Source organism: Hyla sarda, chromosome 2 (assembly GCF_029499605.1).
Source record: "Hyla sarda isolate aHylSar1 chromosome 2, aHylSar1.hap1, whole genome shotgun sequence".
NCBI lineage: Eukaryota > Metazoa > Chordata > Amphibia > Anura > Hylidae > Hyla > Hyla sarda.
The window spans coordinates 156,892,717-156,912,056 of NC_079190.1; the positions used below are offsets into that span (position 1 = coordinate 156,892,717).

General features: G+C 39.9%; 1 protein-coding gene across 2 annotated transcripts in view; it reads right to left on the bottom strand.

Moving 5' to 3' along the window:
- UGGT2 (UDP-glucose glycoprotein glucosyltransferase 2) overlaps positions 1–19,340 on the bottom strand; it is a 409,630-nt gene that overhangs the window by 52,273 nt on the left and 338,017 nt on the right. For both annotated transcript variants that reach the window (XM_056555597.1, XM_056555598.1), the window contains one exon: positions 1,330–1,414. In XM_056555597.1, coding sequence (XP_056411572.1) covers positions 1,330–1,414 — 85 coding nt within the window. The remainder of the gene's footprint in view (positions 1–1,329; positions 1,415–19,340) is intronic.

The window sequence follows — 19,340 nt, forward strand, 5'->3', positions numbered from 1 at the left end:
CCCCCCCCGCCCCCCGTACCTTGCGGCAGGGCCGTCGGCGAGTGCGGGGAGCCGATGCGCAGCCCTGGATGTTCCTGCGCAAAATTTCGACTGATGCTCTGCCGGAATCAGTCGGAATTTTGCAGTGACGTCACCCCGCACTGCATTCGGCAACTAGGAGGGCGACCCCTAGTGGCCGAATTTCCAATTGCTTTTAAAATGTTTTCAAATATTTTTTTTTAATAAAAGTATATTAGATATATGTTGTAGTACTTAAGTACTACAACATATCAAAAATAATTTTTCATGACAGTGCCCATTTAAGTCATTAAGGGGTTACTATTGCCCTATTCTAACCGCTATAACTTTCTCATTTTTCCATATACAGGGCTGTATTAGGACTAATTTTTTTGCACCGTGATCTGCTGTTTTTATTGGTACCAAATTTTTTATTGGTACCTTGTAATCACTTTTTCTGGGATGTCATGTGACTAACAGAAGCAATTTTGAACCTTTTTTTTTACGTTTATGCCATTCGCTGTACAGGACCAAATGGCAAAATGTGCTAGACGGCAGACCAGAGAAAAAGAGCACAATAGCTGGCTGGAACAGGTGAGTGGCACTCTGGTGGTCATCTTAACACATCATACCTCCTGCAATTGCACTGAGTGTAGTCCAATGAGTGTCTGTACAACCCTGCAATACTTCAGATGCTGTGATCAGTGTTGATCAAAGCAAATGAAGATATAATGGCAGGCATCAGCTGGATCGTTGATGTCTGTCATTATCCATGAGGTCCGGCTGCTGTGATAAGCAGGGCGACGCGGTAATCGCTGAACCGCGTGCTGTACATATATGTTGTTTGTCCTCTAATGGTTAAAGGTTACAATGCACAAGAAACATTATAGTTCTGTACAGTTTTGATGAATAAATCCCCATGTTTTAAAACTTTATGTGAGTGGACCTTGGAGATTTATTTTATTTGTCTATTTATTTGAAAATTAGGTAGCATGTATATAGGCAAGAAAAAGGCTTGAAGTAGATGTTGCCTACTACCAGGGCTGTATTTGTCATTAGGCACCTGTGGGCCTATGCTTAGGGCAACATTATTGAGGATTGAAGCACTTCAGTGAGTAAACAAATAAATAAATACTTTTGATTCTGAGTGACCTGCAACAAAATCCTTATATACCTCATGCGGTTTTTGCTGCATATTTGTGACAAAACTGCATGAAAAAAGGGATGTATTTAGTCCAAGTGTCTAGAACAGCAAATAATTATACATGCATGCATATATATATATATATATATATATATATATATATATATATATATATTCCTCCTACTCACGTGAACTTTAATAATCTTGCTGTTGAAGTTACTGAGTACTACGATCACCTCCTCTTCATCTGGTGGAGAATCTGGTCCCATGTGCCTAGAGCATAATGAAAGTTAGGTCAAACAAGGAACAATTGCATCACATACTGTACAACATGCCTCTCATACATGGAAATACTTGACTTTCAGGACTTCTGCTGTGCAATGTTCTCAACCTAGTTGTGTGCCCTAGACACATAGGTAAAAATACCAGACAAAATAAATACATCCCCAGTTTCTTAGAGAACATAAAAGGACAGCAGTGTGCCCTCCCCTAGTAATAGGCATACATTTATATAACGGCAAATGACCATTTACTCATAGCAACATGCAGTCAATAAATAAACAGTGCTCCCAACTAGTTATCATCTGCCCATCTGAGAGCTAGCATAGAGCCATACAGTGCCAAAAACCTCTATACATTGCCTAGAGATGCAAACTTTCACCATCACTCTGGCCAGTATATTTGAAATGACAAGCTTAAAGGGGTTATCCAGTAACAGAAAAACAGAGGTAATTTCTTTCAAAAACAGTCTGTCTGTCCCCAGGTTGTGTGTGGCACTACAACTTGGCTCCATTCACTTCAATGGATCTGAGCTGCAGAACCAGACCCAACCTGGAGACAGACAGAGTGTTTTTTGAAAGATATCAGCTCTGTTATTCTATTCCTATATAACCCCTTTAATTACAGCGATGAAGGCAGAACAAAAGGGAATACTTGTCTGTCTGTTTTACAGTGTACACCTGACCATACAATTCTGCAAGAGGAGCAAAATATTAGGATGTTGCAGTATGTATTTTCTGTAGCTGGTTTCCTACTCCTGACACTTGTAGATGATATTGATTCCAGCAGCAGTTGAAATACAATTACAATGTGAAGATTACTTGTGAAAGCCATGGGAAATGGGTTCTAGGACAGACAATCTGTAGAGAAGCTTTCAGAGATAGAAGCAAAGGGCAGTCGATTACACTACAGTATATATTGCTGCTATCACTTGCCACCACAGTTGAGCCAGAAGATGCTTACTACTTAACTTAAGATAGTAGAGATAACATTTTTTTTTACCATGATAAGATCCATGGTTGTATCCTGTATATTACTGTAGAATATCATTATTCCTCAATATTGTGTGTATATATATATATACACACACTGCTCAAAAAAATAAAGGGAACACTTAAACAACACAATGTAACTCCAAGTCAATCACACTTCTGTGAAATCACACTGTCCACTCAGGAAGCAACACTGATTAACAATCAATTTCACATGCTGTTGTGCAAATGGAACAGACAACGTGTGGAAATTATAGGCAATTAGCTAGACATTATCGGGCATTATCGGATTATCGGCAAGGTAATTGCCGATACCGCCCAAAATCGTGAATATCGGCCAAACCAATAATCAGTCGATCCCTACCGCAGACTGTCCTGGAGTTGGCGTATGCTTTAGTCCAGGTCTGGGAGGACATCCCTCAGGAGACCATCCGCCACCTCATCAGGAGCATGCCCAGGCATTGTAGGGAGGTCATACGGGCACGTGGAGGCCACACACACTACTGAGCCTCATTTTGATTTGTTTTAAGGACATTACATCAAAGTTGGATCAGCCTGTAGAGTGGTTTTCCACTTAGATTTTGAGTGTGACTCCATATCCAGACCTCCATGGGTTGATAAATTTGATTTCCATTGATCATGATTTTGTTGTCAGCACATTCAACTATGTAAAGACGAAAGTATTTCATATGATTATTTCATTCATTCAGATGTAGGATGTGTTATCTTAGTGTTCCCTTAATTTTTTTGAGCAGTGTATATATATATATATATATATATATATATATATATATATATATATAAATAAATAAATATATATATCTTTATAGTCATGGCCGTAAATGTTGGCACCACTGAATTTTTTCACAGAATTTCTCACAGAAAAGGATTGCAGTAACACATGTTTTGCTATACACATGTTTATTCCCTTTGTGTGTATTGCACCGAAACCAAAAAAGGCAGGTAAAAAAGCTAATTGGACATAATGTCACACCAAACTCCAAAAATAGGTTGGACAAAATGATTGGCACCCTTAACTTAATATTTGGTTGCACACCCTTTGGAAAAAATAACTGAAATCAGTCACTTCCTCTAACCATCAATAAGCTTCTTACACCTCTCAGCCGGAATTTTGGACCACTCTTCCTTTGCAAACTGCTCCAGGTCTCTCTTATTGGAAAGGCACCTTTTCCCAGCAGCAATTTTAAGATCTCTCCACAGTTGTTTAATGGGATTTAGATCTGAACTCATTGCTGGCCACTTCAGAACTCTCCAGTGCTTTGTTGCCATCCATTTCTGGGTGCTTTTTGACATATGTTTGGGGTCATCCTCTTGCTGGAAGACCCAAGATCTCAGACGCAAAACCCAGCTTTCTGACACTGGGCTGTATAGTGCGACCCAAAATCCGTTGGTAATCATCAGATTTCATGATGCCTTGCACACATTCAATGGAACAGCAAATGACTTCAGTAGAAACCAGGAATCAACTGCGCTGTGCAGGGCTTCAATGACGGGAGATGCCAGGTAACTTGTAAAAACTTTATTGATCATTCATGCAATACGTTTCACTGCGCAAGCGTAGCTAAACACGTTGCATGATTGATCAGTAAAGTTTTTTATAAGTTACCTGGCATCTTCCGTCATTGATGCCCTGCACAGCGCCTTTGATTCCTGGTTTCTACTGAAGTCGTTTGCTGTTCCATTGTCTTGTACAGGAAGGCTGAAGTCAGGCTGGATATCTTCTTACATTTATACGCTCACCATTGTTGTGTATGTAGGTACACAACTTGCTTCGGTAAGCTGCTTGTCTCCCCTCCCCCCTGTCCACAGCTTGTGGCTGTCCTGCACTATGGAGCGCCTTTTTTTTTTTTTTTATGTTTGCACACATTTAAGGCACTTCGTGCCAGAGGCAGCAAGACGACCTCAAAACATCATTGAACCTCCACCATATTTCACTGTAGGTACTGTGTTTTTTTCTATGTAGGCCTCATTCCATTTTCGGTAGCTTTACCAAAAAGCTCTATCTTGGTCTCATCTGTTCACAAGACATTTTCCCAGAAGGATTTTGGCTTACTCAAGTTCATTTTGGCAAAATGTAGTCTTGCTTTTTTATGTCTTTGTGTCAGCAGTGGGGTCCTCCTGCCATAGTGTTTCATTTCATTTAAATGTCGACTGATCGTTTGCGACGACACCGATTCTCCCTGAGCCTGCAGGACAGCTTAAATATCTTGGAACTTGTTGGGGGCTGCTTATCCACAATCCGGACTATCCTATGTTGACACCTTTCATACATTTTTCTCTTCCATCCATGTCCAGGGAGATTAGCTACAGTGCCATGGGTTGCAAACTTTTTGATAATGTTGCGTACTGTGGACAAAGGCAAATCTAGATCTCTGGAGATGGACTTGTAAACTTGAGATTGTTAATATTTTTCCACAATTTTGGTTCTCAAATCCTCAGACAGTTCTCTTCTCCTCTTTCTGTTGTCCATGCTTAGTGTGGCACACACAGACACACAATGCAAAGATTAAGTGAACTTCTCCTTTTTATTTTTCAGGTGTTTGTGACATTATGTCCAATTTGCTTTTTTTCTTCCCTTTTTTGGTTTAGTTACAATACACACAAAGGGTATAAACATGTGTATAGAAAAACATGTGTTACTGCAATCCTTTTCTGTGAAAAATACTGTGAAATTTTTTAGGGATGCCAACATTTACTATCATAACTATATATATATATGTGTGTGTGTCTGTGTGTAAAGGATACTGAAATAAATAAGTGGTGGATAACACCAACTTGCCTGCAAAAGAATGTGGATGAAGATTTTTTTAGTGGGACAGACATATATTTGCGACAAATTACCTGTGTTGTTTCTGCATATATGCATGTGGTACAGAATGCTTTCTTTGGGTTGACAGCAGCAAACATCTTCGTATTTATTTTAGGTACATGTCTCCAATAACCAATTCCACTAGTTGTTATCAGTATATGTACTATGAGTAAAAATGCCACTGTATTCTATTAATAACTCCCCTTATTTCCGGTCAAATATGCACCAGGCAGAATGCTATCTACTTGCACCAGTCAGCCTGAAAAAGAGCTGGACTATTGCCAGAAATGTTACTTTTATTTACGTGGTGCAAATATGACTTAATAGGTGTTTTCCAGGAATAGAAAAACTGATTTTGACTAATTTATTCTAAAAACAGCAACAAACCTGTCCTCGGGATGTATGTGGTATTACAACTTGGCTCCATTCACTTTAATGGAACTGAGCTGCAATTTCGTACACAGTCTGAGGACAGGTGTGGTGCTTATTTTAGAAGAAATTAGCTCTGTTTTTTTTTTTTTTTTAATCCCGGATAACTCGTTTAAATTAAAATGAGTCATTAAGAGAACTGGCTCCTGATGAAATGAATACAGTAAAAACATGTTTAGCCTTAGTTTAAAGGGGTACTCTGGTGGTAATAAACTTTTTCCTTTTCAGGGATTTGCTTGTACTCTGGACAGTTCCTGACATGGACAGAGGTGTCAGCAGAGAGCACTGTGGTCAGACTGAAAAGAATTTCAGAAAGAAATACAACTTCCTGTGGAGCATACAGCAGCTGATAAGTACTGGAAGGATTAAGATTTTTTAACCAATTAACGACGCTGGACATAAATGTACGTCCTGGTGAGCTGGTACTTAATGCACCAGGACGTACATTTACGTCCTATGCATAACCGCGGGCATCGGAGCGATGCTCGGGTCATGCGTGGCAGGTCCCGGCTGCTGATAGCAGCCAAGGACCCACCGGTAATGGCGGACATCTGCAATTGCGTGGATGTTCGCCATTAACCCCTCAGATGTCGTGATCAATACAGATCACGGCATCTGCAGCATCGTGGTCACTAAAATGGATGATTGGATCACTCGCAGAGCTGCCGCGGCGATCCGATCATCCCGAATGGCTGATGGAGGTCCCCTCACCTGCCTCCGCTGCCTTCCACGGGTCTTCTGCTCTGGTCTGTGATCGAGCAGAACAGAGCAGAAGAGGACCGATAATAGTGATCAGTGCTATGTCCTATACATAGCACTGAACAGTGTTAGCAATCAAATGATTGCTATAAAAAGTCCCCTATGGGGATTATTGAAGTGTAAAAAAAAAAAAGGAAAAAAATAAAAAATAAAAAAGGAAAAAAATTTGAAAAACCCCCTCCCCCAATAAAAACGTAAATTGTCCCATTTTCCCTATTTCACCCCTAAAAAGTGTAAAAAAAATATTTTATATACATATTTGGTATCGCCGCGTGCGTAAATATCCAAACTATTAAAATAAAATGTTAATGATACCATACGGTGAACAGCGTGAACGTAAAAAAAAAATAACATTTATAACATTTTATTCCCCAAAAAATATAATAAAAAATGTAATAAAAGTTTTATATAAGCAAATATGGTATCAATAAAAAGTACAGATCACGGCGCAAAAAATTAGCCCTCATACTGCCGCTTATACGGAAAAATGGAAAAGTTATAGGTCTTCAAAAAAGGGGGATTTTAAACGTACTAATTTGGCTAAAAAGTTTGCTATTTTTTTTAAGCGCAACAGTAATAGAAAAGTATGTTATCATGGGTATCATTTTAATAGTATTGAACCAAAGAATAAATTTAGTTTTTTCCTCCTTACCTTTTAAAAATCATAACCCTTTCAATTTTCCACCTAAAAATCCATAGTATGGCTTATTTTTTGCACCACCAATTCTACTGAGCTGCCGGGATACTTTCAGTTTCACTACAGACGCGGCGGTCAACTTTGATCGCCGCGTCTGAAGGGTTAATACAGGGCATCACTGCGATCGTGATGTCCTGTATTAGCCGCGGGTCCCGGCCGTTGATGGCCGTCGGGACCAACCCGATATGATGTGGGGTCAACCATGTGGCCCCGCGTTATATAGCGGGAGCCGCCGCAGGACGTGAATATACGTCCTGCCTCGTTAAGGAGTAAATTATTATTATTTTTTTAACTTTTTGGGATAAAAAAATGTAAAAAGGGGAGATTTTAATTTTATTGTGGGAGGGGCTTATTTACATTTTATTTCACTATTTGTGTTACATTTTATGTCCTCATAGGGAACTATAGGCATAACAATGATCAGTATAATCTGCAATTTACTTCTCTGGTCTGCTAGAAGGCAGACCAGAGTAAAAGTTCTCTGTCTGCCATCTTGGTTGATCTGATCCCTGTGGTCGTGCTGCGGGTGGTGATGATCAGCCATCAGAATCCCTGCATTGCCGCAGATGCCGTGCTCAGTATTGATCATGGAATCTGATGGGTTAATGGTAGAAATAAGCACAATCACTGATGTCCACCATTACTGGCAGGTTTCTGGCTGCTGATGGCATGTAAGGGGCATACATGAATGTCCTGGTGCGCATCAGGATGTACATTTACGTCCAATGTTCTTAAAAACAAAGCTGGCTGTTCCTAGTTTGACATATTTTGAGAGTAAATCTAAGTCTTAGTCTATGACTAACAGCTTTACGCTCGGCCTAGGGACATTTCATTTCTAATGGGCTAAATAAAGTTTTTTTAATCTTATCTGATTTAGAACAGCAGCCACCTTTTCTGAGCTAGTCGGAACACCATATGACCCATAGAAACCTTCAGTCCAGAGTTGACTAATTGACTTTCTAGGCATGTGCAGAGATCAGACAAAGACTCAAAACTGAGATCAGGGTGTTAGTGTTAGCAGGGAGCAAACAAACGACATGGCCAAGGCTCAGAATCCCAACTAGAGAGGAAGCATAAAAAACAGCAGTGAAGCAAAGGTAAACACCAAGGAATCTCAAGATGTAGGCTAAGTTTCTACTTGTTTTTTTTGTCCTGCGTTTTATTGTGTGGAAAAAACGCCAGTGCAATTTCCTGCATCTGGCGTTTTTTCATTTGTGCGGAAATTGCACTTTTGGCTCCTTTTGTCGTTTTTTCAAAATTTATGGGTACCAAAAAAACAAAAAAAAAGTATGTAGTGGTGATGGAAATTTTTTTATTTAAAGAGGATATCCACCATAAGGTGATTTTAGTATGTACCTGGCAAGCAGTAATGGACATGCTTAGGAAGGACCTGCGCTTGTTTTGGGGCTAAATGGCTATGTTGTGAGATTACCATAACACTGTGGCTAGCTTTTTGTGAACTTGTATTTCCTGTTTGACTTTTCTTTTTTTGACTACAAATCCCACAATTCCATTTTCGTCCCTCCCACACATCAGCCACCCCACCCATTGAAACAAAAGACCTGTGGTTTTCAATCAGGGTGCCTACAGCTGTTGCATTAGTTGCAGATTGATCTCTCTCCCCCCAAATGATTGCTCCACCCATTGAAACAGACAGGCTCCCTGTCATCAGCTGACTAGCGAGTCAGGTCTCGGCCGCATTGCAAGCTGGGAAAAATCAGAGACAACAGTCATTTTTTATGCTGTTAAAAATAAATAGTGGGGTGAAAATCACAGAAGAATTGTGAAAAAAACGTCGCACACAGGTACAGACACTATATTATGAACTACACTAACTTTACAGCCCCTGTAGCATAGTCAAATAAAAAAAAATCCTGGAATACCCCTTTAACGAAATTCATATTTTTTTTTATAACAAAATTTTTATTAATTTTTAAACAGGGATTAATTTAGGTGGGCGGGCAGGGCACTAAAAATTTAGTCGACAATAATAAAAATGTATTGTGTGTGTGTGCGTTTTTCACTTTTTTTTTCTTTATTCTTTATATTTTTTAGGTAGTACCACTACTCCCAGCATGGAACACACTGTTCCATGATGGGAGTAGTAGTTTGATACGATTGACCATAATATAGCAGTGAAGCGGAGCGCCTCAATACAGCGCTCGCATCTCTGCACTATACTCCGGCCGGCCAGTGATGTGAATAGAAATTCACATCACTCATTCATATTTTCCGCCCAGAATGGGGATTGGCCGGATAGTTGCAGCCAATCCCCACTCTCAGCAGGAAATATGAATGGTGAGTGGCCGGCCGGAGTACAGAGCAGAGGTGCGAGCGCAGGAAAAAGCCGCTCCGCATCTCAGGGATGAAGAACGATCACAGCGGGTGTCAGGAGTGACACCCGCTGTGATCTGTCCTTAACTGCAGGTACTACTGCTCCCAGCATGGAGCATAGTGTGTTTCATGTTGGGAGCAGTAGTACCTGCAGTTAAGGACAGATCACAGCGGATGTCACTCCTGACACCCGTTGCAATCCTCCTGTATAATGTATAGATGCGGCGGGCCGCTCTTTTATGGTCCCCGGCTCTGCATATATATAGTCATTTATTCATATTTCCCACAGAGAGTTTTAATTGGCTGGAACCATCTGGCCAATCACAGTTCTCTGCGGGAAATATGAATAGGTGTATATATACGGCAGTGCAGGGGACCATAGAAGAGCTGGCCGGCCGCATCTATACATTATACAGGAGGATCGCAAGGGGTGTCAGAAGAACAGGTACTACTACTCCCATCAAGGAACAGTTTGTTCCATGCTGGGAGTAGTAGTACTACCTAAAAATATGTAAAAAATAAAGAAAAAAGGAAAGTGAAAAACACACACACAGTACATTTTTATTATTGTCCTGCCTGCCCACATAAATTGATCTGTTTTAAAAATTAATAACAATTTTGTTACAAAAAGATAAATTTCATTAAATACAACTTTTCCATCACTACTGTATCTTTTTTATTTTTTTAATGGTACCCTATGAGATTGTATTAAAAAAAAAGGTATCTCCATCACTTTTTTGGATCGCTAAAGTCCAAAAAAGAATTAAAGACGAGTTCAAAAACGCCAAAGTTAAAACCCACATGTCGTTTTTCTTGGCTTTTTTTTTTACTTCCATAGACTTCTATGGGAGAAAAATGCCACGATTTCAGGTAAAAAAAAATGCCATAGGCTCAACATGCTGCGACCTTGCAAAACCGCCATGCAGCTGAAAAATGCCAAAAAAGAGTGATAAAATGCCAAATTACATCTATCAACCTAAGAACATTCTTTTCAAGTGTAATCTTTCCAAGCCATACAGACTATTTTAGGGAGGGTTGAAAGTAGAAAAATGAATTACCTAATTACTGCGAGTGAATTGATAGCCCTTCCTCTAAGAAGCTTCAAAGTAGTAGCAGATCCGTTCTCTTCATTCTAACCAAGGCCCAGCTTGTTGAGGTTGACATTTGTGAAATGGATTTTCTTAGCATGATACAATGTGAATGGCAGTACCGCTAAATTTGCACACAAACTCTACAGCTGCTATGAGGATCATTATTCTGAATGTAGAGACAAGCTAAGAAAGTTTCAAAAGTTCAATATATAAGAAATATGTTCCCAAAGCTGCAAACTGTATATCTTGTTGGAAGAAAATAGTGTAAAGTTTTTTTGAACCAGTAAAATATAAATTTGAGAAAACCCATTTTTAATAATCAGGGTATCTAACATGTCTCTAACACATATTAAAGCACATAAACCAAAAAGCAATTCACTTGCTAATAAGCATGTTAGAATCTGATGCACCACCTCCATATGTACACACAAATTACAAATAATGAGAGCGAAGATTTAAAACACTATATAGCAACATTATTTGTCATTATTATGCTGTGTTTTAATTAAAATGTTTATGCTATTTTTTTTAAATGCATAACTGATTAATAAAAAAAAAATCTTTAATACAATCAATAAAAGTGTATGGCCTCACTAGCAAACACCAAAGGAGAGCACATTTGGATGTGGAGGTATAACCAATATTTAACAGTTTGTATTTAGAGATAACATTGTTGACCCTGCCAGCTATATAGACAGGGTGGGGAAGGTAAAAAATCTTGTGTAGATTTAGGGAAGTGTGTATCCAGAATAACCAGCAGGCACACCTAAGAGTGCCATACAGTGAAGAAGTCACAGTAAGAAATCCCAAAAGTTAAAATATAGTGCACTATAAGGCTAGGTTCAGACTACGGAATTTCCGCCTGCAATTTCGCTTTGAAATTGCAGGCAGAAATTCCGCTTGCTAAAATGTATAGTGCAGTGAATGGTTTTCCGTTCACAAATTCACACTTCGGAATTTGTGAAGCGGAATTTGTGAACGGAAAATCCGCTTGGAAATTTCCGCCTGAAGAAAGGCGTTGCTCTTTCTTCAGGCGGAAATCCGCACGGAACACATTGCAGTCTATTGGAGACTGCAGTGTCTGCGCGGTCCTAGCGCCGACTGATTCAGTCAGCGCTGGCCGCACTCGGAATCTCCAGGTGGAAATTTTCTGCCCGGAGATTCCGAAGTCTGAACCTAGCCTAATTGGTAATTCACAGAAGTAGATAAATAATTTTATAATGTACCAGTCAAATTTGTAAATCACAGAAAACATTAAAACTTTACTTTTAATAAATCACTCTAAAATATAGACCATCAAAAACCACATATAACAATTCTGGCCTTGTATCTGAATATCGTACATCCAACCAGAAAGGACAATTTCGGTTATACCTTGGTCATACAGACCACTTTTCGCTGCACTGCAACTATGATAAGTTGACCTATTGCAGACTTACAAACAGAAAAAGCAACAACACAGTCCCCGGGTCCGGCAGCAGTATTGAGGTAAATATAGATCATAGAATCAATGTAAACAAAGTGTCCTAAAATAAAGGATGGGTATAAGGGTGGGGTAGGTACGGGTGGGACCTGGGGGTAGCACGGGCTAGATGTGGAGTGCCCCTATGGCTATCCTGACCCTAGGTGATCACCCTGCTCTAGGCCTCAACCTAGGCGGAGTGTACGCCCTGATAAGGGCGGCCCCGCTCCGGAACCTTCCCTGATGTACCCTAGAGACCCTATTTAGGAGACAATTAGGAAAGTGGCTCACTGTCTCACTGGGGCGCCCTATCTAACTTGGTGGACAGGGAGGTTACCCTAACTTGCCTAGAGCAGGGTGATCACCTAGGGTCAGGATAGCCATAGGGGCACTCCACATCTAGCCCGTGCTACCCCCAGGTCCCACCCGTACCTACCCCACCCTTATACCCATCCTTTATTTTAGGACACTTTGTTTACATTGATTCTATGATCTATATTTACCTCAATACTGCTGCCGGACCCGGGGACTGTGTTGTTGCTTTTTCTGTTTGTAAGTATGCAATAGGTCAACTTATCATAGTTGCAGTGCAGCGAAAAGTGGTCTGTATGACCAAGGTATAGCCTAATTGGTAAACGAAACCACTACCTTACGGCCCAATGACATATATTGAGGTATCAAATTTTACAACAAATTAACCCGAGGGGGTTAAACAGTCTCTCAATTCTATGTCACACAAATATGAATGTAAAACTTAACCTTTATTAAACTAAATATCATGTGTGAGGAACAAAAGTATTTAAAAACACAACTCCACTGACATTTTGGTGTCAGCGAATGAACTAAAAGGCTAGGATGGGACAACTCAGTTATCGGATCTAGCTATAAGGCTATGTGTGCCCTAAATTCTTAGGTGGTTCTCAGTATTAAAATGGGTTATGCACTTTGGGTGTCCAAAGGGCTTGGAGGGTACAATGATCCCTTCTAACCACTTATGTATATAATGTTCATTGATCCTAAAACCCACAAGGGGTTCCTGGGGGACCCCAGCAGATAGCTACCCACTCCTTGCTGTGCACCGCAGGAGTGGGCTATTTGTCCTGGTTTTATTTGTATTTATTTCCAGCAATCGGAGTTAGACTTAAGATGTAGTGGAGTTGCAATTTAAAACACAAAAACTGTCACTCCAACATGTTTCACCACTTCTGTGACTTCATCAGGGAGACAACTGACAACTGATATCAGTGGAGTTGTGTTTTTAAATACTTTTGTTCCTCACACATGATCTTTAGTTTAATAAAGGTTAGTTTTACATTCATATTTGTGTGACATAGAATTGAGAGACTGTTTAACCTCCACGGGTTAATTTGTTGTAGCCTAAGTGATAGGCACTTAAAGTGGCACTCTGGGTGTGTTTGTTTTTTGTCCATATCACTCACACTTACTCTCACTAGTTGTACATGTTCATCAGATTTTTTCCCCAGTGCAGTTACATCATTAGGCTTTATTACTATAACTTGATCATGTGATCACAAGTCTGACCCACAAAAAATTACAGTGCTTAATGTGTCAGAACAGGATGTCAGTCCTGGGTTTTGACTTCCTGTGAACTACAGGATGACATTATTGCTTTCCAGATCCCGTCCTACCAGCTCTCAGATACCTCCCACAGCCTTTCAGGTTGCATCTGCTATCTTTAAGAGTTAGAACTTTTCTAAGGCTGTGTTCACACATTGCACTTTGAGCAGTGTTTTCGCTGTAGTTTTCCCAACATTGTGGCAAAAAGTGATACTTTACCGCAAATTGGAAAATTGCAGCAGGAACAACGAAAATGCTGCTAAGATGTGTGAAAAATGCAGGAAAATTTCAGAAAAAATGCACAAACACAGCCTAAAGCTTTTAAATCTTTTTAAAACACTTCAATTGTGATTAGAAGCCAAATCACTTTCATCTCATGGCAAGATTTCTCTAAAATTGCATAGCAGCAGTAATCAACATCATCATCAACACATTCAAAGCAAGAGGATTCATGGGAAATGTAGGCTCCATTAGAGAATTGTAAGAAAGGAAGGAAGGAATTGTAAACCAAAACTGAGCCAGTCTCATGCCTGCCACATCAGCTAAAATATGAAAACGTAAAGAAATACAGAAGAATCTACATTATTTTATAATAAAATCTCTTGCTGTACTACATAAGCAAAAAAATAAAATAATTATCAGAATACTTCTTTAATTCAATAAGGGGGAAATTTATCACTGTATGGTCAAGGTTAGACATAAAATTGTTACCAATTTATGCGCAAGTCGCTTGGTTGCTCATTTGTCAACATATATCCCACAAATGCTTTTTATAGCTAATTATATGTTAGCATTTATGTAAGATTTATGAAATTTGACACATATGCAAGCCATAAACAGCCCTTATATATTTTAAGAACAACAGAATATACGCATGGAATGATACATTTCCTCCTAGGTCTTTCTGAATAAACAATGGTACACAGGAATGGGTCCAAGACTTTCTTCCAGTCTTCATCAAAAGAGGTCGGCAGGTCAGCCAACCATTTGGCAAGGGACCTATCACAAGGCAGTTGGAAGCATGATGAAGTACAGCACAGACATTGATGAGTGACTTTGTCCCAGAAGGGGAGCAGACTTTTCATGAGAGAAGGGCTCACAAATAATTTGGAAAGAGCCAAATTGCAGTGAATGAGTGACATAGCTGGAGGAAATGAACTTGGAATCTGGATGAAAGTTATAGACCATCACACTGATGCATTATTTACATTATGAACACAATGTAAATGTAAGAATAGGTACATATTCAGTTTATTTGCATCATGCACTAGCTGTGACCTTGCTTCACTTGGTAAAAGTATACATGCAGGCTATATTGACGCTGAGACTTCCAAATACAAACTTTTACAACTGCAGTGCATTTGCAGGTGTAAATTATATTATGTAGGCTATACATAAAAACCTCTTTGGGCAAACCACAAAAAAAAGGCAAAAATTAAATTAAAATAAATAAATAAATGCTTTAAAAAAAGTTAATTACCAGTAAATGACTGGTAACAGCATTGTACAACCTCTTATTCGGGTCCTTACCCTCAGCATATCTCACCATCTCATAGTTGGTCCCCAGCATCACTCCCCATCTTATTCCTAATCCCTAGCAAGGCAACCCATCTCATTATTATCCCCAGTCTAATTATTTAGGCAAAGCATGGCTCCCTATGTCATTACTGTGTCTTCAAAATGGCTATTCATCTCATTACTAGCCTCCCAAGGTTAGCCCCACTCTCATTCCTAATCTACCAGCATTGCTTCCCTCTCATTATTAATCTTCTGCATGGCTCCCCATGTTATTCCTAGTCTCCTCATGACTACCAATCACATTCCTATACCCAGCATGGCACCACTCTTATTACTGGTCCGGAATAGTTTTCCTCCCCAGTGCAGCATGGCATTAGATGTAGTCTTCCTTTACTTCCCTCGTATGATGCTCGGTGGTACTAGAAATGCTCCTCCTTCTGCTCTTTCTGCTCCAATGATGCAGTGAGATGCTGGACGGATCCCTACACTAGTTCAAAGGATTCAGAGTGCAAGTTCAACATGTGTTTTTTTTCTTCACAGAGGTTCATATGTCCCATGCAAGTTTGTAAGTGAGGAACCATTACCAAGAAGTGTATTTCACTGTGACTGATTCAGTCTACCCATGTATTACATGGACAACAAATCATTTACATGGCTACATTTAAAACTAACTTTCACCTTACCACTCTAATGATAACCTTTCCTCACAAAACAAACTGTCTGCTGTGACACTTGTCATATTAGGGTAGGGTCACACATGCTGTATTTTGCTGCTGCATATTTTCCTACCTGTGAACGTCAAAGGGTAGCAAAATACACAGCTGATTTTGCTACCCATTGACTTCAATGGGTAGAAAAATAGGCAGCAGCAAATACAAAGCACAACACGGCATGTGTGACACTACTCTTAAAGGGAATCTGTTCGCTCTATATCACGCTTAGAGGTGCAGACATGGGCAGATAGCTATTTGGGAGATAAAACACACGATACCCATCTCCTTGTTGATGGCTGTTTATAAAGTTAGAAAGTGATATTTAAGTCCAAGAGTTGTAGAGGGCTGAGCTGTAGTATTCATGCCTCCTCTGTGTCTTACTTCTCTTTGCATGACATGATTAAGAACAAAGTTTGGCTTCTAGCACTGCACCTCAGCACAGCTCTAAGGCACTTGGTCTTGGAAGGAAAACATGATTTTAAAACTGTGCCATCAACTATGAGACCGGTATCATTTCTTTTAATTCCTTATCAGCCATCTGCCCATGTCTGCACCTCTGAGCATGATCTAGAGCTGACAGATTTCCTTATCCTCATGGATACTGTTGGAATCAAAAACTTTTTATATGTTGTACATCTTGGCAAAACATTAACCTTTATAATAAAAATGTATAATTTTTTTATAGAAATCATTGCTTATAAAAAGACCACTAAGGGTCCCTATACCATCCAGAACATGGTCCTGTCTGTCTGCAGCATAATCTTTGTCCCAGTAGAAGCAAAGTCTGAGACAAAGTCCAGTAAGTGAGGGCGGGACTAGCACTCCTATGGTTGACATTGAAAGTCTTTACACTAGTATTCCCCAGAAACGAGAAGTTGAATGCATTAGAGAATTATTAAATGCTACTAACAAGAGTGCAGGTTTTATAATTTCATTTGCGAGTCACTTTCTTTTGTTTTGAGTAATAATTTGATGAACAATGGTATATGCTGGTTGTATGCCGGTTGTATGTAGCCATTTTTGAAAAATACTTTGTTTTCTCTGACTCCAACCCCTTCTTGAAGTCTGTCCAGTGCTATCTCAGGTTTGTAGATGATATTTTCATTGCCTGGGATGGCACTCGGACAGACTTCGAGGAATTTGTTACCTTTCTGAATTCCATAAATGACATGAATCTCAGGTTTACCTATAAAATTGATAGTAGCAAACTTTAATTTCTAGATGTCCTCGTCATACAAAAAAATAGCCATGTCTCAATGTCAGGCTTCAGGAAGCCTACTGCATGTAATTCCCTTCTCTTCTTCGACAGCTATCATCCAGAGCTTGTCAAAAAGGCTATACCATATGGACAATTCTTACCCCTGCGCCTGATAAATAGCTAAGATGAAGGATTTTTAATACAAGCTGCGGAGTTGGAGAAGAGATTGCATGACAGAGGCTACCCTGAAAACATTTAAAAAAAAGACCTGGACAGAGCCTTTCGACAAGACAGGAGAAATCTCCTGTTTAAGAAAAGAAAAAAACATGTTATTACTACTAACAACCCCACTCGGTTTTCCCTTTCATTTAAATATAGTCCCGTTGCAGATGTCATAAAAACTGCTGTCAGAAAAAAATGGTCTTTAATCAAAAACGACCCCATATTAGGACATCTAGTTGATGACAATCCGCTTTTTGCTTTCAAAAGGTGCAAAAACTTAAGAGATGTTGTAACTAAGAGCTCCTTCGTGTTCAAACATAAGTCAGACTGGTTAGCTAATTACAGTCCCACCGGTAATTATAAATGTGGATCTTGCTCCTGGTGCAGCTACTTTTCACCTGGAAAATATTTTCAAATTGGGGGTGTAGATTTTTTCGTTAGAGATTTAATTACTTGCAGAACCCAATGGGTAGTCTACACTATTATTTGTACATGTGGCCACTTTTTTTATAGGTAGCACCAAAAGATGCATGAACATACGGTTTCGGGAACATCTCTATTCCATCAAGTCACAAAAGGGGTCTCCAAGATTCTTCCAACACGTTAAAGAATGCCATCATGATTCCCTATGTGATCTAGTCTTTCATGGAATCGAAAGAGTTAAAGGGGTACTCCGATGCTTACACATCTTATCCCCTATCCAAAGGATAGGGGATAAGATGCCTGATCGCGGGAGTCCCGCAGCTGGGGACGCCTGTGATCATGCACGCGGCACCCGTTTGTAATCAGCCCCCGGAGCGTGTTTGCTCCGGGTCTGATTATGGGCGACCGCAGGGCCGGCGGCATGTGACGTCACGCTCCGCCCCTCAATGCAAGCCTACGGGAGGGGGTGTGATAGCTGTCACGTCCCCTCCCGTAGGCTTGCATTGGGGGGCGGAGCGTGACGTCACACGGGGGTGGAGGCATTACGTCAAACGCCGCCGGCCCGGTGGTCGCCTGTAATCAGTCCCGGAGCAAACACGCTCCGGGGACTGTTTACAAACGGGGTGCCGCGTGCATGATCCCGGGGGTCCCCAGCGGCGGGACTCCCGCGATCAGGCATCTTATCCCCTATCCTTTGGAAAGGGGAAAAGATGTGTAAGCACCGAAGAACCCCTTTAAGGACTGAGCTCTTTTTTGCAACTCTGACCACTGTCACTTTATGCATTAATAACTCTGGGATGCTTTTACCGTTTATTCTGATTCCGAGACAGTTTTTTCGTGACATATTCTACGTTAACATAGTGGTAAATTTTCGTCATTACTTGCATCCTTTCTTGGTGAAAAATCCCAAAATTTCATGAAAAACTTTTAAACTCTATGCTTGTAAGGAAAATTAATATTCCAAATAAATTATATATCGATTAACATATACAATAGGTCTACTTTATGTTGGCATCAGAAAGTTGACATTTGTTACTTTTGGAAGACATCAGAGGGCTTCAAAGTTCAGCAGCAATTTTCCAATTTTTCACGAAAATTTCTAAATCTGAATTTTTCAGGGACCAGTTCAGTTTGAAGTGGATTTGAGGGGATTTCATGTTAGAAATACCCCATGAATTACCCCCTTATAAAAACTGCACTCTTCAAAGTATTCAAAATGACAATCAGAAAGTGGGTTAACCCTTTAGGTGTTTCACAGGAATAGCAGCAAAGTGAAGGAGAATTCAAAATCTTCATTTTTTACACTCGCATGTTATTGCAGAGCCATTTATTTTTATTTTTACAAGAGGTATAAGGAGAAAAATCGCCCAAAAATGTGTAACCCCATTTCTCTCAAATAAGGAAATATTTCATATGTGGATGTAAAGTGCTCCGTGGGTGCACTACAGGGCTCAGAAGGGAAGGAGTGAATTTTGCTGAAATGATTTTTGGGGGGCGTGTCGCATTTAGGAAGCACCTATGGTGCCAGAAGAGCAAAAAATAAATAAAAATAAAATAAAAACACATGGCATAATGTTTTGGAAACTACACCCCTCAAGGAACGTAAAAAGGGGTACAGTGAGCCTTAACACCCCACAGGTGTTTTTTCACTAAAATGCATTTTTTCCCCCCAAA